General features: G+C 39.2%; 1 protein-coding gene and 1 non-coding gene across 4 annotated transcripts; one reads left to right on the top strand and one right to left on the bottom strand.

Annotated features, from left to right (window-relative positions):
- Nucleotides 1-680: 680 nt before the first annotated feature.
- LOC107076976 (sterile alpha motif domain-containing protein 12-like) lies at nt 681-21115 on the bottom strand. Of its 3 annotated transcripts, XM_069179661.1 has the most exons (7): nt 21042-21115; nt 20151-20217; nt 18564-18637; nt 14514-14655; nt 7117-7254; nt 4231-4298; nt 681-1241 (listed from the first exon to the last, which is right to left on the bottom strand). In XM_069179661.1, exons 3-6 carry the CDS (start codon nt 18570-18572, stop codon nt 4267-4269), a joined length of 321 nt encoding a protein of 106 aa, XP_069035762.1. In that variant the 5' UTR covers nt 18573-18637; nt 20151-20217; nt 21042-21115; the 3' UTR covers nt 681-1241; nt 4231-4266. The 3 variants fall into 3 exon arrangements, with proteins under 3 accessions (XP_069035762.1, XP_069035766.1, XP_069035763.1); XM_069179665.1 differs by lacking the exon at nt 4231-4298; XM_069179662.1 differs by lacking the exon at nt 21042-21115 and having other exon boundaries at nt 20072-20161.
- Nucleotides 21116-27361: 6246 nt separating this feature from the next.
- On the top strand, nt 27362-27521 carry LOC138226648 (U1 spliceosomal RNA). The gene has a single exon (XR_011184616.1). It is a non-coding gene; the product is annotated as a U1 spliceosomal RNA (small nuclear RNA).
- Nucleotides 27522-27751: the final 230 nt, after the last annotated feature.

Here is a 27751-nt window from a genome sequence, read left to right as displayed (position 1 = left end):
CAATAGCCACTGTATGCAAACAAGTAACTTATAATCAATGTTCTCTAGATGTTTTTTAGTTTCAAAGGAACTAAAGCATTCTGCTCTAGACCTTTTTAGCACGTGTGTACAAAATGTGGGTGCTCATAAAGAAGTCAACATAGAAGCCATAAAACAACTTGTTATTGCTGCATAATATTAATAAACTTAACATACAGTACACTTGTAATACGTGGAAACATTCCTGTTTGGCATGACAGTAGGTTCTGAAAATCCTGAATACTTCATTTTCACTTGCTTATCACAAGTGCCAGATGTGTATTTTTGGACTTTTAACAATGTGAGGAAGAAGAATGTATTGAGGAGAAGCATCACTTGTTACAGTACCTTCATAACGATCAAAATTGGTGATGTACATCTCAAGCAATTTCAATTACATCCGCATAGATATGTCATTCAAAAAATAGACTTTGGAAAAGTGAAAATCACAAAAAAACAATCTTGAGTCAACAGAGATGTTTGATATGATAGAAATGTTTTTAGGATTTCTCGGAAAGTGACCATACAACTATTACAGTTTTAACTCCAACAGTACTTAAAAGATTTGAAAGATAAAGAAAGGTGATTACAAGGTTAAAAGGCACAGTCTGTGAAGCAGGTGAATTGCATGCTACATGTAAGCAAGAGTGGTATATAAAGAATTATCTCAGATGGCCTTTTATTATTGTAAAATCAGTGAACAACATGAGAACACATACTGTACAGTATATTTACTCTAATTGGTGACTTTTTTTGTTATTTAACTGATAGACTGTCTTAACTATTTGCCTTGAAATCCAAAATAATGGATTGGTTGGGAATGACTGGATGACATAATTTAAAAGGCAATGTCAATTAATATCATAGCACTGTGGTATTTTCTATGTTGTTCCAAAATTCTTTACAGAGACATAATGAAAATATGAAATTAAAACAACTGTCATAACAGTCTGAATTTTCTGGACTCAATGGCACAAATTCATTACTATTAAATCCTAACTTAATAAATACTGGATCTTCTTTTTTATTTTCCTTAATCTTGTGGCATCTGTTCTGTAGGTCTTTTATAACCCTTTGAATACTGTATCTCTATCTTTTAATGGTATCATCTCAGGCTGGGCCCCTCCTTTCTCAATCCAGGCAAATTCTGTTTCTTGAACAAGGCTTCCAAGTGCACCAGAGGGCTCCTTCTGACATCTCCAAAAACAGTTAGATAGCAAATGCTGTGGGGGAATTAGGAGTGAACAGATAAATCAGAAAGGGTTTGGAATTAATGGTACACACATGTACAATACATTTTATAATGTGCAATTGCATGCCTAGAAAGAAACACACTAAATTTATGGCTTTATACTGTATTAACATATATCCTTATTTTTGTCAAAATACTTCAAGTGTAAAAACATATTGTTCCACAATGACCATTTCCCTACATTTTTCAATAATTTAAATAAACATGATTTGCTTACTCCCTAGAATTAACAACAAACACAGGTACTGAATAATCCTGTTGCTACGGTTAATTCAGTCTTTCTTTAAATCAGTAACTAGAATGCACCCATAGTTTTTCTTGCCTGACATTATACTAAAGCTATTTTTTTAATCTAAGTAGGCTGTCTGTCCCTTGGCACAAGGCTGGCCTTTAATCCAATAGCAGCAAAGTACTGGCCATTTTTTAAATTGACGTTTATGAAACTGAAATGCCCATTCACACTGGAATAAATAACCTGAGGAAGTCTGAGTTCAGAATTAATCAAGTCCCAATATCCTATAAACAATGCAACAATTTATCATGTGAACTTCTGGAGACGATAACTTCCTGACCGATTAAATTACAATTGTACTAATTTTATTGTGAATAAGTATAGTTTCTTATACTTTAATGACAACTGTCATTCACAAAATCCTACTTGCAAAAGTTCCCCAAGTTTACAAGATTGTTTTATTTGTAAATAAAATGCAGAGACAAGCCAGAAGTGAGCATCTGCTACAGCTTAACCCACTGCTGTTTAATTATGTTGCAATGTGCATACTGTATAATAAATGTCCTTCTCCCACACACACTGTGGATGAGATGAAAACAAAAAAAAGTGAAATTTTAATTTATATGAACGATACACCTTTATGCATAAGAAAAGGGTACTTCTTAGGTACTGTACATACGGTACTCCTGAACATTATAATATTGAAGGTGTCATATTGTTTCAGAACACACTTTACATCACTGTAGATGTAATCCACAGTGGTTTCAAGATCTTGTGGATTTTTAATTACTTGGATTGATGGTTTGCAGCATTTGCAGTATTGTATCATGAGACAGCTCAGATTTAAATATGGCTATAAGCCTGAATACAAGACTGACCTACAGTATGACAAAGTGTTGTGGCAGTGAGAGTACTGTAACATGATGGCATGAGAGGTAAAACTGTAGCCTCAAAACATTTTTAAATTCCACCTGGGGATGTCTTACATGTGGAGTTTGCATGTTTCTCATGTGGATTCCTCATGGTCCTCCCAAGGACATCCTGTCTGGTTTCTCTATTTAAATTCTACCTTTAATATGTTTCCTACAGTACATCCCACCTTGTGCTCTATGCTTCTAGTCTACTTCAGAGCTGTCCTGAACTTCCAGGAATTAGTGGCTTTCTGATAATGGATAGATAAATGGATTTTCACACGAATGACAGATAAATACTTTAATAATTGTGAAAAGAACTAAATAGTTTTTCAGCTTATTTCTTATGTTGTTTAGCTTTAAATTTAATCGACAATATATTCTCAATATAATTACAATAAGCAATATAACACAGAAAATTCAATTGCATTTGATCAAATAAGGTTTTATTTCATGGTTCTCCTAGTAAAAACTGTAGAATCAATATCAATTTCTGTTTTAAAAAAATACGGTTTAAAAAAATGTTTTGGCACAGAACAGCAGAAAATCCTAAACTGGGAAACTGAAAACGCGAGACCTAGAAATAGGATTAGTGCAGGCCATTTTGTTCCACTGCCATATACAGTAATGGCATTTCAGTTTTTATCTTAGCACACAAAAGTCTTTATACTTTATACCATTTTATATCATGGGCAATCCCCCTGGAATGGTATGTAAAAACACAAATTGACATTTGGTACAAAAGCAAACGGGACCAAGGGGAACTGTTCCAAAGGACAGAGGCAGCACGGACCAGAGAGCTTCACATTGCCTGAATGTGAACACCATATGTCACGGTGTCAGCTTGTGTTCACATAGAACATATCACAAATGTGCATGGTTATTATTCACTGCTGTTGTCCATGTGAACATGCTCCCATGGTGCCACTTCCATATGTACTCCCAGCAGTCATTTACTCCACTTCACACAATTCCCAATTTGTTGTAGTAGGACAGGCCAACTAAGTTACTAAGTAGGCTATATAAAGGTTAAGATTCATTTCTGAAATTTACAATATTAAGAAATACGTGGTTTATTCCTCCACCCCCCTTAGTTTAAAAGCACAACCTAAAAAAATAGATTTTTACTTTGTGCCTATACTACTCATAAAACAATCTCTCTCATTACTTCCCCTTGTTTTGTGTAATAGGTAACTGTAACACCAAGCTATTATCCAAATTATAACCATGCACAACTGCAGGAAACTCTGGACTAATTTACTTACTCTCCATTTTAATTCAGACAAGGTCTCAAGAGGGTAATACACCAAACCATTATCTATCCCAAATCAGTGCTATGTCTGTTATAATGGTATTTTGTCCAGATGAAGGCTGCACTTCATCTCCTGTTAAATGGGATGTTTCCCCTTAGTAAGTTATTGGTCTGGCCATTTGTAAAAGCAGCTGGGCAGTTTATTGAGCATTATAAAGAAAGAGAAACACAAAGCTGAAAGGGGTACTTGATACACTGAGACGGCCAAGCACAGAACCCCTCAGAGGAGCTAATCTCCTTGTGCTCTACAGGTCAGTGATTCTGAGGGGTCTGAAACCTTTCTCTTTCCAATACAGAAATGAAAGTATATTAAAAGTCTTTCTTCATGGCACAGCCAGTCATGTTGTGAAACGCTCTAGAAAAGAAAGCAAAGCCAAATCCACACTTACTATAGGTTAAAAAAATAAACTTTGAAAATCAACTCAAAGCCTATTTGTATTCAAATCTAAATGAATTTGGTACTGTATGTGACGAGTGCATCTCTACACAGGTTCAGCGCGCTTACTGTGTCACTCCATAGACAGCGACAAAAACCGCCATGTCACAAGCAGATATTGGAAGCAGGATGGGCTCCTACAAAAACAGTGGAATGAGAACGAGATGAATCCATCACAAAATAGTGGAGAATTTCAAGGAGAGAATGAAGCAGCAAAGAACTTAAAAAATAGCCTGAAATTGCCTGAATTGCTAATTTTTTTTTTATTTCAGCAAAGAAATTAAAAAATAGAGAGGAAGAAATTATCAGAGTAACACTGGCATAGTAGCAGTGAATGCAAACATATGAAAGCAAGGAAGGTAGGGGATACCATAACATTTATAGATTTTAGGAAAGTAACATCATGGAGGATAATGGTTTAGATCAGCATAAGTAAAGGAGAATTTGGTTCATCCCTCCCAAGCTTTTATTACAAAATACTCTTACACAAATGGGTCATTTCAATTAATGCAATGCTCCATTCAAAGGAAAACCAAATGGCTTACCACACATTCAGGGAAAAAGTGTGACTTAATTGAATGATTCGTATTAACATAAAACAGCATGAAATAGTGTATAAGGCGAGCAAATTTCACAACTCTCACATGCATACATTTTCTCCTGTTTTTCCAATTAATTAAGCCAGTGGTACAAAATTATGTTAAACAGAATCAACTTTTCAGTTTGTTTCTATTCTGTTACTCTTTGAGGATGTGTGTCTTTCACAATTCATAATTTCAGACTGACAAATATTTCTCTGGAGCAAATGGCTCTGAAAATCACTCAATGTCAACATACAGTACTGTATGATTATTAAGAATGTGAAAAAGCAGAAGGACACAAAATGCAGCAATTAATCACATTTAAGTACTGAAAGCACTCTGGAGGTTTCCATTACATTCTTTGCCTGCATACCAAACAATAACTGAGTAAGGAATGCCTCCTCAGAGAATCTGTAAATCTACAGAGGAATTTAGACAACATGGTTTATATAAACCAGGAATGGATCTGGCCACGGGTTTACAACTCCTACTCACAAATGAATTATATGAAGTTTAACATCCCCATTAAAAGTTCAAACTAGCCCCCTATCACTATAAAGAGGTAATAGCAGGGCTATATCCTGGCCCTGTGTTTCCAGTCACTGTGGTTGTGTGGCTGGAAAACTGTGTTTCTGTGGTTCTACCATTTTAGTACCCCAAAGCACACAAATCCCTCTAAATATCTTAGCGGTGTTCAAATCCTTGTACGGTTGCAAAATTCATCGTGATATTGTTTGTTTGATGTCCACTACAGATGCATTCATTTAATTTGGTATTCTATTAAAACAATTTTATCCCAAAACACATTTTGTTCACAACATTCTCCATTATAAATTCCACCTTCTTTCATGCCTGCTGATATGAAGTGGCTTCAAAGGAGCTGCTTTTTCACAGTACTGATGAAAAACACATTAAATGTTCGTATTTTACTTAGCGGCTGTGCCAATTTGTTTGAAGATGTGCATTAGCCTTTTCAAGAAGATGTTCTTAGTTTTCTGTACTTTGTCCAAGACTGCTCATTGTTTATACTGATCCAATCTGTCACAGTGTTATAACTTTATATAATTTTACAGAGGTTTTGCTACAGTAGACTATTACAATGAAGACACTAATAAATCATGTTTTTATTAAAATTAACATTCTGCTATATACTGTACACAAAAAGTTTTATTCACTGATTTTTTCAACAATTTTATTCTGCTAACTCCATAGCATAGACTGGATAGTATTTATTATACCAAATATTTGAAACTTGATTTCCAGAAAATTGTTTTGCATTCTGAATACAAATTATATCACAATTTTTCAAGACAGAGCTTATTGTATATTGTGTAAAAAGATTAAACTGTTCTTAAGACGATTAGAAAAGTTACAAATGAGAGCCATTTGACCATTTGGTGATTAGTAATTAATTAATCCAAGGATCTCACCTAACCATTTCCTGAAAAAAGCCAGGGTATCAGCTTCAACAACATGAATGAGAAGCTTGTTCTATATTACCACAACCCAATGGGTAAAGTAGTGCATCCTTGTTTAATTCACTTTCACATACTCTACTGTAGTTTGCACTTGTGCCCTCTTGTTTGTGCTTCACTGTTCATTGAACTTGAACTTTCTTTGCAAAAATAATATCTAATTTAGTAAGTCCATTTTATGAAGACCTTACATTTATGTAATGTATATAATAATAAATATATGAATGATCTATTTAGACGTAGAACTGCAAGAAAAATGTAGCTACCACATGCAGTACAGTACATAGCATGCATGAGATCCCTGGTGCCACTATAAATCGCTTATCATTATAAGATAAGAGAAGATCACTTTATTGGCCATATAGAATTTCTTGCATTAGAAATGTATCTTTTTGGCATGCTCCAGCTTGCTCTCCATGAGACACAGAGAGAAGCCTGTGGTCAGAGCCAGGATTTTTACGTAAAAAAGGAGGGTTGGTCAACCATTTATACCGCGCCCCTGGAGCACTTGGGGTTAAGGGCCTAGTACTTCCAGCTACAAGTACAGATCCTTAGCCACAGAGCCACAGCTCCGCCCCATTAACAGCTCTTTCAAAAGGATAATACGCCTTAACCTGTGTACGTAAAAAAAAAGACTGTTGCTTTTTTGCTGGAGACAAACAAAATTATGGATTTTTTAGTTTTAAGAACTTAAGTAAAAATAATCAATATAGAGACTGTGAAAGAGGAGGTGGTAAATTGACAGGCAGCAAACAGGAAGGAGATTATACCATATGTTTTTATGACTAGATGAAAGCAAAGTAGGGATCCTGAGACCCTTATTTATTTCCCACTAACTTTTTTTTTCTATGAGTTTCTCATAGTTGAAGTAGAACCTTTTGAGTGATTTCCCTCCTTACCAGACACTATGTCATTCAGGTTTTCCACCTCTTCTTGCAGTCTCAAGAGCAGCACGCCATAAAGGATCTCCGGGTGCTGTTCTGGCCCTACTCCCATCCTTTCCAGGGTGTTCTTACTTATCCTCAGCAGAGCCCGGCCTTGTGAATCAAGAGTAACAGTTCATTTAAACAAACTGGGAACAAACAAAACCCACAGGGAACGTTAGATAAAAAATACAATAAAGTCTCAGGCTAACCTGATCAAAGGCTGAATATAGTTATAAAATTGAGATTAAGTCCTATTAAAGGCCTTCCATGTTTTTACTTCAGGTTCTAGCACTGCAGTAATGTGCCTCAAACAAGACAGAAGTACAAGAATGACTAGAGCAAGAAGCTCAAACATCCCAGACACTTTAAAAAACAGGTGTACAAAATGCTTGGACCAAAAAGCTCTTAGCAAACCAAATGAGCTCTATATATGTTTTGGATTATCCCTTATGATTAGTAACTTTTCTTATATCATTAGTTTCTACTGACTAAAGTGCACAAATAAAGGATACTTATGTCACGACCACCAGCCAGCGGAGATCAACACGTAAGCGAGCCAATCAGCACCAGCAGCGGATTACTACTAACAAGCGCCGCCGCACGAGTTAACACACCTGCAATTGCTCTACCGTGCGGCACGCCGGGTTATTTATACCATTCGCACCTGATTCCCGTTGCTCGGTATTGGGTTCTCTTCTTGTTGCTCAGCCTAGCGTTCTCACCCCTCTTTTGCCTTCCTGGAATTCTGCCTGCACTTTTTGCCTTCGGACTTCGGATCTCGTCTCGCCCTTTGGATTGTTTGCTATCATTGCCTGTTTTGGATTTGACCCTGAAGCTCTCCTTTCGACTACGATTCTGTCTCACGTTTTGGATTGTTCGCCACCAGTGCCTTTACCGGATTTCGACTTACCTTCGCCTTCGGACTACGGCTCAGCTCCTGGATTTGCTCGGTACGTTTACTTACCTCCCTGCGACTCCTGCATCTGCATCGGATCCTTTTCACCTCTACAGAGCATCGTTACAGAATACCGAGCCCGATTATGGATCCCGCAGACGCACAGACCCTTCGTTCCCTTCTCCCGCAGCAATCCCAGACCATCGCCCAGCTTCAATCTTCTCTCCAACTGCTCACTAACCAAGTCGCCTGGCTTTTTTCTTCCCCTGTTTCGCCGGCTCCCGCACCGATTCCTACAACGCCTTTTTTACAAACACCTGCTCCAACCACCGCGGCCCCGCCCACCACTCCCTCAACTTTACCATTTGTTCTCCCGGAGAAGTATGACGGCAATCCTGCAGGCTGCAGGGGCTTTATTGCCCAGTGCTCCCTGGCTTTTCAGCTGCAGCCTGAGCGTTTTTCTACTTCTCGACAGAGGATCGGATTCGCACTTTCCTTGCTCACAGGCAAAGCATTGGATTGGGCTGCAGTATTGCTTGCTAGAGGAGAGCAGCTGTTCTCTGACTTTCAGCCTTTCGCTGACCGTCTCCAGGCGCGTTTTTCTCAAAGCAACCCGGATTTGACTTGCCTTCGGCTTTCCTCTCTTCGCCAGGGCGACAGACCACTGCAAGATTATGTGGCTGAATTCCAAGCCCTCGCCACGGAGTCTGCCTGGAACCCGGAAGCTTTGGTTTGCCTCTTCGCTAAGGGTCTCTCGGAGGATCTAAAGGACCACCTGGTGCTCATGTCCTTACCAACCTGGTCTCTAGAGGCGGCTATCGCTGCGGTAGTTGAATTGGACACTCGCATTCGGCTGCGGAGAGCGGAGAGACACCCAGGAAGCAGACCAGTGCGGCCCATGGGTCCTCCCCTCGTGGCGCCCACCCTGCCACATGCACCCCTGTCCTTGGAGGAAAAGGAAGGGCGCCGTCAGGAGGGGCTGTGTCTGTACTGCTCTGCGTCAGGTCACCTGCTCGCTACTTGTCCTTTGAGACCCCCACATCCACCTCGAGCTCCCCCACTGCCTACTGTTAGTGTCAGTAGTGCTGTTTTTTCACAATCCTCTTCAGGGCCTTTATTCCCAGCTGAGATTTCCTGGATGGACACGCACCTTCCCCTTTCGGTTTTGGTGGATTCAGGGGCAGCTGGGAATTTTATGGATGCCTCTTTTGCTAAGAAGTGGGATATTCCTCTTGCTCCGCTTTCACCCCCTATCTGCATTCAAACGTTGGATGGGTCACCGATCGCTCCTGGACGTATTTCCTGGCAGACCATTCCCCTATCCCTTACTGTTGGTGCCACTCATGTGGAGGACATTTCACTCCTTCTCCTGGACTCCCCTGCTTACCCTGTGATCCTGGGCCTTCCCTGGCTCAAAAAGCATGATCCCCACATCTCCTGGGCCAAGAATGAGATCATTGCCTGGAGCCAGGCCTGTCGTGACAACTGTTGTCGTCCTCCACTCAAGGTTGCTGCTTCAGTAAACCTCTTGGAAGAACACTCTATTATTCCCCCCCAATATGCACATTTGAAGCAAGCCTTTGACAAACGGAAAGCTCTATCGCTCCCCCCTCACCGCACCTATGACTGTGCAATAGATTTGCTTCCAGGAGCACTCCCACCCAAAGGACGGATCTACCCGCTCACTCAGACGGAGAATGAAGCGCTGCAGGATTATATCAAGGAGGCCCTGAATTCTGGTTTTATTCGTCCCTCCTCGTCCCCAGCCTGTGCTGGGTTCTTCTTCATAGGGAAGAAGGACGGCTCCTTGAGGCCGTGTATTGATTACAGAGGCCTGAACTCCATTACAGTCAAACATCCCTACCCCTTGCCTTTAATCCCAGCCGCTCTGGAGTCCCTACGTGGAGCCTCCATTTTCTCAAAACTAGATCTACGAGGGGCTTATAATTTAATCAGGATCCGTGAAGGGGATGAGTGGAAGACAGCCTTTATGACCACGCACGGCCACTATGAATATCAGGTGATGCCTTTTGGACTCGCTAATGCCCCGGCAGTCTTCCAATCCTTCATAAATGACATCTTCAGGGACATTATTGGAAAATTTGTCTTGGTATACTTGGATGACATCCTCATTTTTTCCACCGACCCTCAGGAACATGTCCATCACGTCCAGGAGGTCTTGTCCAGACTCATCAACAACCAGCTCTACGCCAAGCTTGAGAAATGCATTTTTCATGCTTCTAAGATTCACTTTCTGGGCTACATTATTTCTCCCCTTGGAGTCGAGATGGACTCAGCTAAGGTTGCGGCTATCAATGATTGGCCTGTGCCACGTAATTTGAAGCAAATCCAACGCTTTCTAGGTTTTGCCAACTTCTACAGGCGATTCATCCGGAACTTTAGCTCCGTGGTGGCGCCCATTACGGCTCTGACCCGCAACCGTCCTAGTCGGGGTAAATGGAATCCGGAGGCTAACCAGGCATTCCTGCGCTTGAAACGTCTCTTCAGCTCCGCTCCTCTCCTACGGCATCCGGATCCCTCCCGGCCTTTCATTGTTGAAGTTGACGCCTCTGCCCATGGGGTTGGTGCAGTCCTCTCCCAGCGCCTCGAAGAGGATCGCCTCCCTCATCCATGTGCTTTCTTTTCCAAGAAGCTCTCTCCTGCTGAGGTTAACTATGATGTGGGCAATCGGGAACTCCTAGCTATCAAGCTGGCCCTCGAGGAATGGAGACACTGGCTGGAGGGGGCTCAGCACCCCTTTGTCATTATTACGGACCATAAGAACCTGTCCTATATTCAATCTGCCAAGCGCCTCAACTCGCGTCAGGCCCGTTGGTCACTTTTCTTTTCTCGTTTCAATTTTGTCATCACTTACACTCCTGGCTCGAAGAATGGGAGGGCTGATGCACTCTCTCGGCTCCATGACCCCCCAGACCTGGACGACACACCTGAACCAATCATCTCTCCTAACAGAATCGTGGCAGCGATTCATTGCTCCATTGAAGATCAGGTCAGGCGTGCCCTCAACGGAACTACAGTTCCTCTGTGCTGCCCCCCGGATAAGCTTTTCGTCCCGAACAACTTACGTTCTGCGGTTTTGCAGTGGGGACATGATTCCCGGTTTGCCGGCCACCCGGGATGCAGACGCACTCTGGACCTCCTCACCAGGGACTTTTGGTGGCCTTCCATGCGATCTGATGCAGCAGAGTACGTCCGGGCTTGCCCGGTCTGTGCCAGGAGCAAGACTCCGCGCTCTAGGAAGGCTGGCCTCCTTCACCCCCTTCCAATCCCACACCGCCCTTGGTCCCACATAGCTGTTGACTTCATTACGGACCTTCCTAACAGTCAGGGTCATACGGTAATCATGGTGGTCTCCGATCGTTTTTCCAAAGCAGCCCATTTTGTCCCCCTCCCAGCATTGCCCACAGCCCAGGAAATGGCATCTTTGTTTGTACAACAGGTCTTTAGGATACATGGTTTGCCTGATGACGTTGTCTCGGACAGGGGACCGCAATTTATCTCGGCCTTTTGGAAGGCTTTCTGTCAAACTCTAGGGACTCATGTGTCTTTGACTTCTGGTTATCATCCTGAAGCCAATGGTCAGGTGGAAAGGACCAATCAAAGCCTCCTGACCTTTTTGAGAGCCTTCACCTCCAGCTCACAGGATGATTGGTCATCACTACTTCCCTGGGCAGAATATGCCCACAATTCTCTTACCTCCTCCTCCACAGGTCTCTCTCCCTTCCTTTGTTCTTTAGGTTATCAGCCTACTCTCATCCCTGTCACACCTCCACTCACGGCAGTGCCGTCCGTGCAACAATATATTGCCAAACTGCGAAGGACCTGGAAAATGGCGAGGACAGCTCTTATTAAGTCAACCCAGCGCCACGCCAAATTCGCCAACCGACACCGCAGACCAGCCCCTCGTTTTCGGAAAGGACAGTTTGTTTGGTTATCTACACGGAACCTACCTATACATCAGCCTTCCAAAAAGCTTGGGCCTAGATATATTGGTCCCTTCCGGATTCGTTCCCGGATCACCCCGGTTACCTTCCGTCTTGCTCTCCCCCCTACCCTCAGAATCCACCCCTCATTTCATGTCTCCCTCCTGAAACCTGTTTACCGCTCGCCCCTTGCGGCTCCCCAACATCGCCCGCCACCTCCTCGTCGCATTCAGGGGCGCCCGGCTTATACGGTCCACAAGATCATTGACTCCAGATGGAACCGCGGTACCCTGCAGTATTTTGTCGACTGGGAAGGTTTTGGTGCCGAGGAGAGATCTTGGGTTCCAGAGAAGGATATTTTGGACCCTACACTAATCAGTGACTTTCACAGGGACTATCCTAATCGGCCGTCTCGGGCGTCGGGAGCCGCCCGTGAAGGGGGGGGTACTGTCACGACCACCAGCCAGCGGAGATCAACACGTAAGCGAGCCAATCAGCACCAGCAGCGGATTACTACTAACAAGCGCCGCCGCACGAGTTAACACACCTGCAATTGCTCTACCGTGCGGCACGCCGGGTTATTTATACCATTCGCACCTGATTCCCGTTGCTCGGTATTGGGTTCTCTTCTTGTTGCTCAGCCTAGCGTTCTCACCCCTCTTTTGCCTTCCTGGAATTCTGCCTGCACTTTTTGCCTTCGGACTTCGGATCTCGTCTCGCCCTTTGGATTGTTTGCTATCATTGCCTGTTTTGGATTTGACCCTGAAGCTCTCCTTTCGACTACGATTCTGTCTCACGTTTTGGATTGTTCGCCACCAGTGCCTTTACCGGATTTCGACTTACCTTCGCCTTCGGACTACGGCTCAGCTCCTGGATTTGCTCGGTACGTTTACTTACCTCCCTGCGACTCCTGCATCTGCATCGGATCCTTTTCACCTCTACAGAGCATCGTTACAACTTACCTTTTTCAACTCATTTACGCCTTACATACAGTATGTAACTTGTCCTTTCAATCTTTATTTTCCATACTTATTACCTTAAAGGTAAACTGGACTCTTAATTAAATTGAATAATTTTACCTTCGGGTATATTTTGTATTTTATTTTGGTATTTTTAGCAAAACAAATTAAAGGTACTTGAAGGATTAAAAAAGTGATACTTTAAAAAATGAAAGATGACAATATTTTTTGTATACTGTATAACACTTCAGACAGTATCACATTTCTCCACATTCTAAAGTATAATAGATTTGTTAGCATTAAGTATCTTACTGTATATATATATTTTATAATTTGAAAGAACAGGTAAAGGTTTATTCCATACTGAAAGGAAAAGAAAAGAGATGTTTATGCTGTGGAACTTTCTTCAGGTGTGTGTACCTGAACCTCACACACCTGATAAAGGCTTCACAGCCAAAACGTTGTATCTCTTTTCTTTTCCTTTCAGCACAGAATAAACCTTTACAGCTTATGCATGCTGACATAGCTATCATTTTAATATCTTTTGGACAGGGCATGTTACTGTACATGTACAGTTATGTCAGTAGAGTGAGGGGGATAGTTGTATAATAAAATAAACATTACTTATGATGCGATGAAGAAAAGGACCAGGGCATACTAGATTTTGTCACAGAAATTTCTCTGGATGTTAGAAAGAATGTCTCAATAGGTTTACTATACCTTACAATAAATACATGTAAATACTGTATATAATGTTCAGTTAATCAAGGACAGTAAGAGACACATTTAATGCCTAAAAGATATAAAATACATGAAAACATGGTTGTTAGGGAAATTAATTCTTACACTCATTGTTAGTAGTATTAAACGTGTTGTGATACTGACAAGCACCTGTGGATAAGAGCAATGAACAGTGTACTACATTCAGGCAAAATGTTGGTTCCAGATGGCAATGAGAAATGACTTGCCATCCTCCGTCACCTGACCATCTGGAGGAAGACCATTGGTTGGTTGAAGGAAGCTGAGGTCACTAGTTTGGCCATCAACTCTACAGCTGGGAATCTAGCAGAACATCTGTACATAGGTGCAGAAAAAGAAGCAACTGACAATGACTGAGTTTTTGAAAAAATCTAAAAAAGAGTATTTTGGGAAAAAAAATGTTCTTGAGAAACTTTAGTTTTGGAAAGAGCCGTGTGTGTTTCGAAGCAGGTAAGCAGCTTAGCTATTCACTTGTGTTATAGAGAGGAAACTGCTTTTGTTGTGTTTGCTTTTTGTAATATATACTGATGGAAAAAAGAAACGCAACACCTCCTCCTCCACACTCTGGCCCTCCTGTCTGCGTGGAACAGGGTGAAAAGTGACTCATCCTTGAAGAGGACCTGATGCCACTGCTGACGAGCACATCGCAACCTCTGTCTGGCCAAGCCAGTCGGGTGTGATGTCTAGGAGGTGTGAGCAGAGGGCTTCTGACACTCTAAGGCCGGCAGCATGGAGCCTCACTGTCCTGTTACTGATGCGGACTACTGAACTCTCTCACAGTGATCAGTGCTACAGTCTGTGACTATTACTTACCTGATACTGCATGATTCTCAATTGCTAGCAGGAAGGCTGCTTGGTGGCAGGGGTATTGTCCTTTAACCCACTCATACACATCCTCCACTGTCCAAAAGGAGACTCTTTTACAACCAACCACCTCAGTGGGCTTCTGCGTATCCTTTGTACAAATGAGATGAGAGCTTTAGAAGTCTAGTGAGATAATCCAGACACTATTAGACACATTTGTAAACACTTTGTATCAAACCAACAAAATAGGCATCAACTTGGCCACACAAAAACTAAATCACCTATTTCACAAACTAGCATCAAAATCTAAGCTAAAAACAACAAAAGCAAAACACCACCAAAAAACAAAAGCAAAAGAAAAGTGGTTTGATTTCTGATGCAACAACATCAGAAAAGCACAACGAAAACTCCCGAATCAAAAACACAGACAACCACACAACACAGATCTGTGCCTCAGCTGCTGTGAAATGGTAAAACATTACAATCACATGCTGAAAAAGAAAAGAAAAACACACATAAACAAATAACTCTCAGAAATTGAGGAGTCACTAAATCAGAACTGCTTCTGGGAGAAGTGAAACACTTTAGATAAATCAAAACCAGATGGGCCATCCAAAATGGAACAATCTGGCAAACATACTGTACTTTGAAACAGTCAATCTGGACAAGACCAGAGTTATGGCTTTTCAAAAGAAAGCCATACCTCAGGAAAACAAGTATCACTTCACACTCAACAACAACACATTGAAGCACACATCCAGCTACATATACCTGATCATCTGTACCAAATGCTTCCAAATACAAACAAATCAGACCAATACATCATTTATGAAAAACTCAATATTTTGGAATTGACTATTAAAGACAACAAAAATTACTGATTACTGAGCGGGAGCTACTGGACAAACTCCAGGCCCTTAGACCACGCAAAGCCTGTGGCCAAGATGGAGTCAGCAACAAGATGCTGAGACACAGCAGCTCGAAGTTGCAACAAGCCCTGTTCAAACTTTTCATGAAAGTCAAATGTTTTCCTGAGGCCTGGAATCAAGGACTGATCACTCCCTTATATAAGAGTGGAGACACACTCGATCCCAACAACTACCGGGGCATCTATGTGAACAGTAATCTGGGGAAGATATTTTGCAGTATGCTGAATACGCAAATACTGACCTGCCTTATGGAATACAATGTCCTGAGTAAAAGTCAGATTGGCTTTTTAGGAGATCACCGCACATCTGATAGCATTTACATCCTACACACACTGATAACCAAACACATCCACCAAAAAGACAAAGACATTTTTTTTGCCTGTTTTAGTGATTTCAAGAAAGCATTTGACTCGATTTGGGGACGAAGGACTGTTTAATAAACTTCACTAAAGTGGAATAGGGGGTGACGTGTATGACATAATTAAAGTAATGTATTCAGAGAACAAATGTGCAGTGAAATTTGAAAACAAAAGGACAGAATTCTTCACCCAAGGTCATGGGGTGAGACAGGCCTGCAGCCTGAGCCCAACACTGTTCAATATCTATATCAATGAGCAGGAATGTTGGAACAGTCTGCAGTTCCTGGTCTCGCAATACATGACACAGAGATCAAGTTCCTGCTCTATGTAGATGACTTGGTCCTGTTGTCTTTCACAGAACAGGGGCTGCTGCAGAGCCTGGCACTGCTGGAGCAATACAGTCAGACCTAGGTGCTGATAGTCAATCTAGACAAGAAAGCCAGATCTCAGGGAAACAAGCATCACTTTTCAAGTGGAATCATCCTTTACTTGTTCCTTTACAGCCAATGCACACTGATGCAGCTCCTCATTTGAAAGTTTCTTCTAAGTCTTCCACAGGTTGAATGATAGGAAATGACTTTATGAAATGTAGTACAGCCTGGAGTGTCTCATTCCTAGTTTCCTTTCTAAAAATCAAATTTGAGAAGTCCTTTCACAGGAACATTGGTAGTAGAATAGTCATAGACATTTTCATAACTTATATAAACACTTGGAAGGTATTTATTTATCAATATCACTCCGCTTATGCATCCCATTTTAATAATTTGTGTTTTTTTCTCTTGAACTTCAGTTGAAAGCCAAATCTAGATTCAGCTGTATCATATACACCAATACTTCACCAGCATGATGACTTATCTGTCTTTTAGAGCCACAACACAAGTCATTGAAAAGTTTAAAACTAGAAAGGCAATTTTATAAATATAGGGAAAAGAAAGAATTTCTGTCTTTTTCTCTGATAATTCCTTTAAAACTGTTTTCAAAATCATCTTTCCCACTAAACATGTGCTTATGTGTGTTTATTCAAAGTCACATTATTTTGTTGGTCACTGTTTATGTTAGCTCTTTTAACTCAAAAGTAAAAAAAGAACAGATCAACAAATGTACATTACCCTTTCGTACAAAAATGCAGCTGGAATTTTCACATACTGGTTTTGAGAGAAAAAGGATAATTAAGGATAAATATCCACAGTTCGCAGACAGTAAACCAAACAAAGTGTACTCTAATGTTCCTCCAGGCAAAAAGAGCTTGTCTGTTCTTTGTATTTTTCTGCTTATGAGCCAACACACCATATAAAGTCAGTTTCTGGGATGTTAGAGTCAAACAATAAAATATTAACCAACGGTGCATTTTGTGTTATGTCTTTTGAAGAAAATGTAGAGGTTTGGCTACTGAATATCCGTTAAAAAAGCCAATGACCAGTGTAGACAGATTTCTCACTGGAGTTCTATAGCTCTAGCTATGAGACAGAAAAAAAATGGTTAAAATATACCATGGAGCACCTAAAGTATTTCAGTAAAAAGTAAAAAAAGATCTGCAACCAAGTGTGCCTTCCAGCATTTTCAATCTACTTTTTAGTGCTTTAAATAATTTGTCGCTGGAAATCCTGTGATGGCCTACAGATGAAGCCTTTGTAGCCTTGCAATTTCCAATAATAAGTCATGGTGCAGCTATAGGAGACCACAGCTTCACCTACTGTATGACACTGAATCATAACAGTACCTAATGCAACAAGAAATGTCTGTATTCTGTGGTGGCCTGGGAACAGTTTGTGGCCACAAATATCTGCATTCTGCTACTCCTGTAGTCTGCATTTGTGTTTCTTCCTGTGCTTCCTAGGTTGGAAAATACAGGGAGGGAAATAAAACCTAATCCTAGGATTTATTTAACTACTTCAAAAATATCTCCTGATTAGGTGAAGTAAGACATAATGAAGGAATCCAAGCATATTATTTACCATGTCACTATAATAAGAAAAAAAGCAGGAGCACAGTTGGATCATGCAGTGGTAACTTTCACATCAATCTAACAACCAGCTATTATTTTATTCCATGCCTTTTCATCCTTAACAAGTGTCATGTGATAATAGAACTTAGAACACTCCCACAGTCTAGAACTCCCAGATTTATATTCCCTTCTCTACTACTCAATCACACACTAAGGTGATGCAAAACTGGCAATCTTAATTTTAGGGCTTAAATATACAGTACTGCATCTGTGGTGGTGGGGTGTTGCCCCATGTACCTTCCATGCAAACCACACCATGTGTAACCTTTAAGCAAACCTATAAGTAGCATTGGAGAAAACACTGGAGGTGAGAAATAGTGGAAATACACCTTTCTCAGAAAAATAATCATTTCCAGATACCGTATAAGTGAAATGTGCTAGGTTATGCAGTACTGCTAATGTATCATACTATTCTATTGTCCAATATCTGTGAGACGTAACCCATTCCCAGATCTTTCCCGATTGACAATTACAGTATATCAGTTTACTGTCTGGCCTAAAGCAACATCCATCACTTGGATCAGCTAAGCCAGGTTAAGTCCTCAGGACAGGTACGCCTGCTGAAAGTTTAGCCCTGCTATTTACAATGCAGAATCAGGCTGAAATAAGAAGTGGCTTGCTGTCTTGGAGGATGAGAGGACATGGCTATTTTCTACTAGGTCACACTTTGCACTTTGGCTGCAATACAGGCTTAGCTTCGATGTCAATGTTTGTTAGCATTTAATCAAATCACAGGAAAATTACTGACAAACACATTAATACTTGCCTTTGACATATGCTCAGCTCCCGTCTGACTTAAAGAACCATCAGAAATCTTTATTTTATGGTGTTTGTGGAGCTCTGTTGAATAAATGAGAAGAAAGCCTGTTCAGTACAGTGAGTTTCAGGACACAAAACCACATTTTCCCCAGCATTGTATACCCACATAATCTGTCTTTGTGACTTGTGACTGTGTGTTTTTCAGTAACTGTCAATAATTACGTTTATGATTCATAATTTTAAGGTCAGAGCTTAGTGCATGCTCAATACCTAACACACTTATATTAGTTGTAGGTCAAAATAAAGGTCAGATACTACGTCTAATAACTATATTGTCTATGAGAGGCATAAATTGGTAAATTATACAATTCTAATCTGAGGATAAATCAATGAAGTCCAGTCTGTTTTTTAACCTGATTACTTTGTTTCTATTGTTTAAAACACATGCATATACTATTAAAAATATGCTTCCGTACCCCTTCAAAAACAGTAAATAAAACCAGAATTGGAACCATATGGCAGATATTTTCATGGATTACAAAGCAATAACTATGAGCACTTGATGCACTAGGAACGATTAAAACCTAGATCCTTTGTGTGATTTCACGGAAGTTCCATCTGTACCAGTTTAAATCTATGTATTCAAAACCTTTGTTAAAATAACACTTTAAGCTTGGATGTTTGATTTTTATGAATATACGTACAGTATTATGAATATATGCCTGCATGCTACACAGTGAAACACTTCCACAAGAAAGTTTTTTTTTCTCTCTAGTGAGAGACTTTTGCCTAGTGTATACTCTTAAGGTTTATTTAGCTTTCTTCAAGCTGAACTGCTGTTCTAAATCAGGGTAAATCAATATAATAAAAATAAATCCCTGAGTCCTTAGATGAAGACATGCAGAATATCACTGCTCTCTGTCATGAGAACCATAAGATGTTATTACTGGAATACGTATGTTTAAATGCAAAAGAGAATAAGACAATTTTCAGAAATACTAATATATTGACCATAAATTTGCTGGTAAACTACACTTATTTAAAAACACTGTCTCCTCTAAATGTATTGTACAGTTCATCATTCATCATAGCAAGGATATAGAGCTGTAGAAAAAGCATTCTGTCATTTTACCTAAAATGAGGTCTAAAAATCCTTACAACAAGTTATTAGGACATTCTTATCAAATAGGTGCAGTTTAAAAACGATGTTAATGACTCAAAATTAGTACATTATACTGTTGTAGAAAGAAAGTGCCAACACAAAGTTTTGACTGTGTTCTACATTTGGAGCTCACTTTCTTTGCAATCAATTGATGAATATTTGCCAACAATAAGACAACCACTGCTGCATTTTATTACTGTATGTGTCATGTAAATACTTTTTTTCTATGAAAAATAAGTAATATAATGTAATGTTGTTCTTTTTCAGACAGATACCTGATCAAACACAACATATATGATTCTGCTGACTGAAAAACACAAAAATATCCAGTAAAGCAGCCACAGAGCCCTTACCTGACCCATGTTCTAACAGCCTTTCTAGGGCACACTAGAAAAGAAGGTGTCACTGGTGTACAGTGAGTGCAAGTCTCACCTTCAGTGTTCAGTGATGCAGATCAGTTCACATGAATTACCTCCTCACCACTCTGAAAGTCTTCTTTCTGATGCAAAGATACATAAATATGATATGTATTGATCAATAGCTCTATATTATAACACTATATTGGGGATTTACGGACATTTATGGAACAAAAGAGGACTAAATTGGAAAAATATTCATAAAGTAAAAGATCGATTCATATAATGGTTAACAGTAGTTGTTAGGATAGTATTAGCTATACAAATATACCACCTAGTGGTCCTTCATAATATTGCATTCCGTAGCCTTGTCTCCTCGGTGAAACCTTTTTTCAACCCTTACCCTTTGTTATAGTCAATGTACCTTTCTTTTTTCTGTATTTGTGTCAATATTTTTTTACGTTTTACGACCATTATGTATAGATAACACAGAAAACACAATTTCAAGTGAACTAATACAGGATTTGTCATAGAAAGAGAATGCCAACACCTGTATCTACTGTATGATTACACGGCTTCACGCGAAAAGAATGCGACATAATACGTAGATCACCTTGAGCTATGACTCAAATACGTTTCATCGTATTATATAAAATATACTGACTGCTCAAAAAAGTTAAATGAGTTCTCCGGAAGTGTCATTGTACAGCTTACTTAGTTTATACTAATGAAACACCATTTTATCATAAATCTGACATACTGTACGGTACAGTAGCCCCTTCTTACAGTACTGTACATCCAGGAAGTTCAAAACTTTGAGTAAACTGTTTACTGTTTAAAAATCGATAACTTTACCATCTATAAGCTCCATTACAGGCTACTTAGTTAAAGTTTCTGCCTGCGGGAAATACAATTATACACTAATAAAAATAATTAAACGAAGCAAATGTCTCTAAATCATCCTTACCGTGACTAGATCTGTACTTTTTTACTCGATTACGTGCCGCTGGTTTGCGCACACCTGGAAAAAGTCAAGTTTACTAGCGCTCTCTGTTGGTAGGATAATTTCCTTAAAGCAATCAATATCTTCGAATTTAGAAACGCTAAAGATGTCAGTATATTGAATGCGTGGTTTGTCAGACTACAAAAAGAACAATTATTGGGATTTTATTTCTGGATATAGCTGAACTGTAGTTTTTAATCTGTATTTCAACCAATAATTTTGTGGGCAAAATAACTTTATATACAATTTTATTATATGTTATTATATGTAAATTATATAATAATACAATAAATGTGTATATTCACGTTTAAACAAAATGGAGCATACTGTTTGTATAAGAATTCCTTATACTTACAGTATATAGCACTTTTTTTTGGAGAATATATTCAAAGCGCTTAATGGGTAATGGGGACTTCCCTTCATCAACACCAATATGTAGCCTAACCTAAATTGATGCAATGGTAGCCATAGTTCGCCAGTATGCATCACCACACACCAGCTATCATTGAGAAGAGAATTTACAATGAGTACACAGTATATAAACAGTATGGTATATATGATATGATGGTGCCGTGGTTAGCATTTCTGCTTTGCAGCACTGTGGTCCTGGGTTCAATTCCATACCCAGGGTGCTATCTGCATGGAGTTTGTATGTTCTCACCATGTTCACACGGGTTTCCTCTGGGCGCTCCGGTTTCCTCCCATAATCCAAAAACATAACTGGTAGGTTAATTGGCTTCTGGGAAAACTGACCCTAATGTGAATGTGTGTTTGTGTCTACATGAGTGCCCTACGATAGACTGGCTCTTATCCAGGATGTATCCTGGCTAGCACCTGTTGCTTGTTGGCATAGGCTCCGGCTTTCCCACAACTTTGATCTGAATGAAGTGGTTAAAAAATGGATTGATGAATGGACATAAATATTACATTTTGTATGCATTGGTACTGTATGTAAAACAATGTGCAAAGCCCAATATGCAGTAAGCTTTTAGAATAAATGAAATACATGTAATTTATTTCCTGTTTGTCTCTTTGTAATTATGTATTTTATATTTGTTTCCAAAGTTTCCCACTTTTAATAGTGTATATAAAAGGTTTATTTGTATGTGGCCTTGAAAAAATATCAAATAAATAAAACACTAGTAATGTAATATTCACTGCTTGTGGAATCAATTCTCCAGCTCAGACTTTTTATTTATGTCCACAGCTGTTACATCACAAATCATCAATCTTCAGTGACTAGTTGAATAGATGAAAAGATACCGCATTCAGAACTGATATGAAAATAAAACTGCTGGTCATAAAACAGGTCTGATAGTGAGTTATTAAGATTAAAGCAATAACAAAATAAAGTTATACTGTAATTTTTCAAAGCTCCATGGGAAGCTAATGTATGAAGATTGTTGAAATACTGGACAGTATGTCTGGCAAGTTTAAAGTTAAATCTTTAAGAGAAGAAAAACCATCTTGAAACTTAATTCAGTGGGGCTGTTAGAAAGCCTTTTTTAAAAATTCTGCATTTAGTTATACAAAATTCGATTTGATTAGTTGCTCCAAAACCCTCTAATCAATCAGAAAAATAATTGGATTTTTCCAATTAGCTGGAGGATAGCCATAAAACATAATGAAAGCCTAAAACAATATTTTGCTGGTGACTAAGATTAAGCTTGGTTATTTTTACAAATCACTGAAATGCAGCTCGTTGCTTAGGCTCCAAATGTCAAATGTTATGTACAGCCTTTCTCATTACCAGCAGAATCTTGAGATTTTTGTGCTGCAGAGTAACATTGGAGACCTGTGCATAGTTTATTTATGTGTTTGTTTTTGCATTATTTAAGAAAAATGCATTATTTAAGACAAATACAGCTAATGTACCAAGTATTTTGGTGAGTTGTTTTGTTAATTGTATTTGCATAACACAGGAACAATGGACAATGATGAGAGATGTCATAGATTATGTCATTGATTACTTTAGATGCTTCCCTGTTTTTGAAGTGATCAAACTACAGCCTGTATCTCAAACGTTACAGAGCTCTGCTAAAAGTGGTGGATCATATATAAAAAGGTGATGCATAAGTCTCATAAATGTTTGTGCAATGTGTTTTGTATATGTCAATAAATATTTATAAAGTTGAACAAATAGGGGCAAAACCATTCATAGCAATACCATACATTTGCTAAAACTGTAAATTTTATTTTCCTGCAAGGGTATTGCAAATAAAGTATTGCTGAGACAGAGGTCCCCACATAGTACGATCAACGCCTATCAATTATGCAGTACTGTATTTACTGTAAGTCTGTCTTATTTTGGACTCTCTTTTCAAACAGCTTCCAGGCCAGGTTTCCCTCTGTATTCTACAGGCAGGGTGCAGCAAATGTAATTTTTGTTTGTTTAGGTCTTTGTTGCAAGGAACATGAATGATTCTACCACAATAGAAAGAAATGTATGCTTTTGATTCGTGTTCTGTTTTACAAACCTCCTGTAAAGGCCATTTTTAAAGCTCTGAACTATTCATAGGCAAGTCTTCCTGGTAATCAAAGGAATACCTAACTTGACTTTTTTTTTTTCAGCACACAGGCATAGTAGTGTATTAATTTCACTGGGAGTCTTTCTGTCTAGCTAGTGATTCTTTGACAAACCACATCCTTGTCATTTTATTAGTGTTTTTATATATCAATGTAGGCAACCCTGTGGTGCAGTGGTTAGCATTGCTGCCTTGGAGTGCTGGGGCCCTGGGTTTGATTCCAGACTTGGGTTATCTGTGAGGAGTTTGTATGTTCTTTCTGTGGGTTTCCTCTGTGTGCTCTAGTTCTCTCCCATAGTCCAAAGATATGCTGGTAGGTTAAATGGCTTCTGGGAAAATTTGCCCTGTTGTGAATGTGTGTGCATGTCTCTGTCTGCGTGTGCCTTGTGAAGGACTGATCTGTTTCCAGAGATAGGCTATGGTTCCCCCACGATCCTTTGTTGGGTAAAGTGGCAAGAAAATAGATGGACGCATATACCTAACCAATATCAAAAGGGTACTGTAGCACTGTTTAAAAACACAGCTCTACAGCAGTAGTCATCACAAGAATATTAAAGGTGATTGCTCCACAAAAAGGGCAGGAAAAAACACAAAGAGAACAAAAAGGAAGGAAATGAAATAAACGAATTGCAGCAAAAGTACTAAAAGGCTCAACTTCTACCTTTGATGTGCACATAAATAAATGAATTCAATTATCCTCGCCTGGCTGATTTAGGGCTTCATTGTGCTTCTGATGTGTTTATTTTAACTGTTCCTCTCAACATTTGCATACCCTAAATCTTTAGATTGTTTTCAAACAATGCTTTTTTAAAGATCTATTCAATATAGTCAGGTCAATGGGATTTGAAACCATTAGCTATTTTAATGACACAAACACAAATCGAAATGGAGTGAAAAGGTTTTGAAGTGCTGGTCCTGTCGCTCCTGAGAGCTAGTAAACTAATAAAGTAATTTTAGGATGAGCCCTATAGTCCAGACACTACTTATTCAAGCTCAGGCTGTGTCACTATAATGAGGATTCAATGCAGACGTGTATGTACAGCTATCCAGACACTGCCTAGAATGGATGGGCTTAAGTCTGCCATGATATATTTGGTTTTCCAAACAACACAAAGCACTGGGACCTCTGATCTTGCAGTGGTGCTGCTGATAGGCCCCAAGCTTTCACCTGCTCTGAATGAGCTCTGTTGTGGGCTCATTGGTGAAGATGGTGTGCAGTTCTGGTTTTCTTCTGTGCTGGTACAAGGGCTGTTGAGGTGAGTTGAATTGATTTGCAGATAATTATTCAAAGTTTAGAGGGTTTAAAAAGAGAAAAGAATAAGCAATTCCAAATAATTAAAAAGCTGATAATTGCACCTAATTAGAATATATATATATATTATACTTATATATTAGTAGGTTTAGTTATATTATAAATTCAACAGGCTGTAGAATCTCCCATCCCAAAAAGAGTTTACTAGAATTAGGAACATCTTTAACAGTTACTGTATGTGTTCTTCCTTAATTTGTTTACGTAATTAACTCTTTGTGACATAAATTACAGTATCTTTCACATACGTATTATAAAGCTTAATAAACTAGTTCCACCTTCTTCACAATGGTGCTTGTCTGCAGAAGAAAACAAGAACAAACAGAAGAAGAGATTGTACATTTGTAATCGCATTATTTTCAAACTCAATCAACTGAAAACAAAAGACATCAGACTTCTCAAGTCAGACGTCTGTTTAAGATGCAAAGCAACAAGTAATAGGTTTATTCCATGCTGTAAAGAGAAGAGAGAAAACACTACGTTTCGGCTGTGAAGCCTTCAGCTGTTGTCACATTAATGATTCTGCTGTAAAGTAATAGATCCACATGATGCTTAACTGATTTGCTCAAACAAATGTGTCATGAAAACAATGCCTTATGGAGCAATGAAATTTACACATACAAAAGGGACAGTGGAAATCTTCCCCCTGGGCAATGAAAGGACACACCAGAAGGCATTACAGCAGCAGGCCTATTAGCAATTTAATATTGTATAAATGAACTGCACACTTATAATGCTGCTAGGCACTTATAATATTAATTAGGTTTCACTGTTCTACTGTGCAGCTACAGTATACATTCTGTAAATACAGTATATTGTTAACTTGTAACAATTAGCTTTTGAAAGAATATTAATATACTATTCCTTTAGAAATAAAACAAGAAAAACTACAATTAAACCAGAAAGCAACACTTATCAAATTTCATTTGTACAGTCTTATATAGAAACTTAATACGTTTTTTGCACTTTTCAGAAGGACATATGTGAAAATGAGACGTCCTTTCCTCCACTTGCTAGCGCCCTAAGAGTTTTGTAGTGTGCGTTCTTCACACTGCTATAAATCTATGTTTATAAATATTAAATACAATTTAAAACCATGTACTTTAGTATTCATATTAGTGTTACATTAATATTTATTTATCAGATGCCATTTCAGAATCGGAAGGATATATGAAATATTCAATAATATATAAACTAAATACAAAAAGTGATCATTCAAATATTATTAAAATATGCATACTGTATACAGTATTTAGAAGAGCAATGCCTGTGCAGCACAGAGCCTAGTAAAAACTACTGTACCTATTGGTAATGTAAACATGTAATTTCAATCAATAATACAAGTACTGTATATAGTACAAAACAATTTTGTAATTTAAACACATATTGTATTTATAATCTTCAGTATTCTATCAATTTTAAGGCCTTTTTTGTCTGCTGGTCCTATGTTACAGCTGTCCTTTCAGCCATGAGGAACAAATAAAGGTTCATTCCATGTTGAAAAGAGAAAAAAAGAAACAAGTTTCGGCTGTGGAGCCTTCTTTGGGTGTCAACCTACTTTAGCTACTTTTCAGCCAATCAGTTCTCTAGAGGATTTAAAATAATTCTAAAATCTCCAAATTTGAAAAAAAAGCAAAACAAAGAAGTGTTACAGTACCAGTTTGTGTACAGATATTGTAATTTCAGAGAAGCTTGTCGGTACTGCAAAAGGAGACACCTAGGAAATACCCGTTGCAGGTGGTGTTTTGTGGGTAAGTACTGTACATGGCACTTTTCCCTCAGAACAGAATTTTAAAACCAATGCCCACTTGTGGTGACCATGGTCACTGTGGTGTCAGGGTTGCATCTTTCTTATGACATGTTAAACTGAGGATCTGACTATTTGTTCATTAAAGATCCCATGGCACTGTTTGAAAGAAGGGGTATTAACCCTGCCTAAATTATGCATTATAATGCTAAAGGCTTGTACAATACGATCACTCTAAATCCATCCATCTATTTTCTCACCAGTTTATCCAATACAAGGGTTTGGGGGAGCCAGAGCCTAACCTGGCAAGCAAGGGGATACACAAGTTAGGATACACCCTGGATGGGATTACAGTCCATCATGGGGCACAAACACAGTCATACGCATACTCACACCAGAGATAGTTTTCCCAGAAGCTAATTAACCTGCCAGTATGTCTTATGTAGTATGTAGTATGTAGGATGTAGTATGTAGATCTGTGGAGAGAGGAAGCAGAAAATCTGTGGGAAATAGAGGGCATAGGACAGTATCTCAAGATGCTGTGAAAAACATTATCATGTTTAAGTAAAGAATGTGATTTGCACCAGAACAGAAGAAATTGTTGCTATGTAACTGGTAACGTGTTAAAATGTAATGAAATGTGATCATATATACTGTTTTAAGTATGTATATTAATGTAAAGCTTTCTAATTTGTGATGCCCTGTATTTTTCTGTGAAAAGAAAATAAAGTTCTTAAAAATGGGTTCACCCAGGGCGAGGCCCATTGCACTCTGGCTGTGCTGACCCCTGCGAATTCCCCAAATGTGGGAATTTCGGCTGCATAATTTCTCGTAGTGGGGGACTGCGTTAGCACTCTCCCCTGATGTGCTTGGCCCAGTATCAGATACGGAAGAGTTGGGACAACACAAATTACGTGCGTGCGATAGGATCCCAGTTCGAAAGGAGTCGATGACACTGCTAGTTCTTTTAGTTAGAGGTCCGGAGAAGCATTTCAAGCTAGTTACACTACTCCTTCCGGACGTTCATTCCCTTTTCAAAGCCAGTCGTTTTGCTGTAGTCTGCATTATTTAAAATGATTATCGAGGTTAGCCT

Source organism: Lepisosteus oculatus, chromosome 2 (genome assembly GCF_040954835.1).
Source record: "Lepisosteus oculatus isolate fLepOcu1 chromosome 2, fLepOcu1.hap2, whole genome shotgun sequence".
In the NCBI taxonomy this organism is placed as follows: Eukaryota; Metazoa; Chordata; class Actinopteri; order Semionotiformes; family Lepisosteidae; genus Lepisosteus; species Lepisosteus oculatus.
The sequence above is the reverse complement of the archived record's forward strand: the minus strand, read 5'-3'. Positions and strand labels throughout refer to the sequence as shown.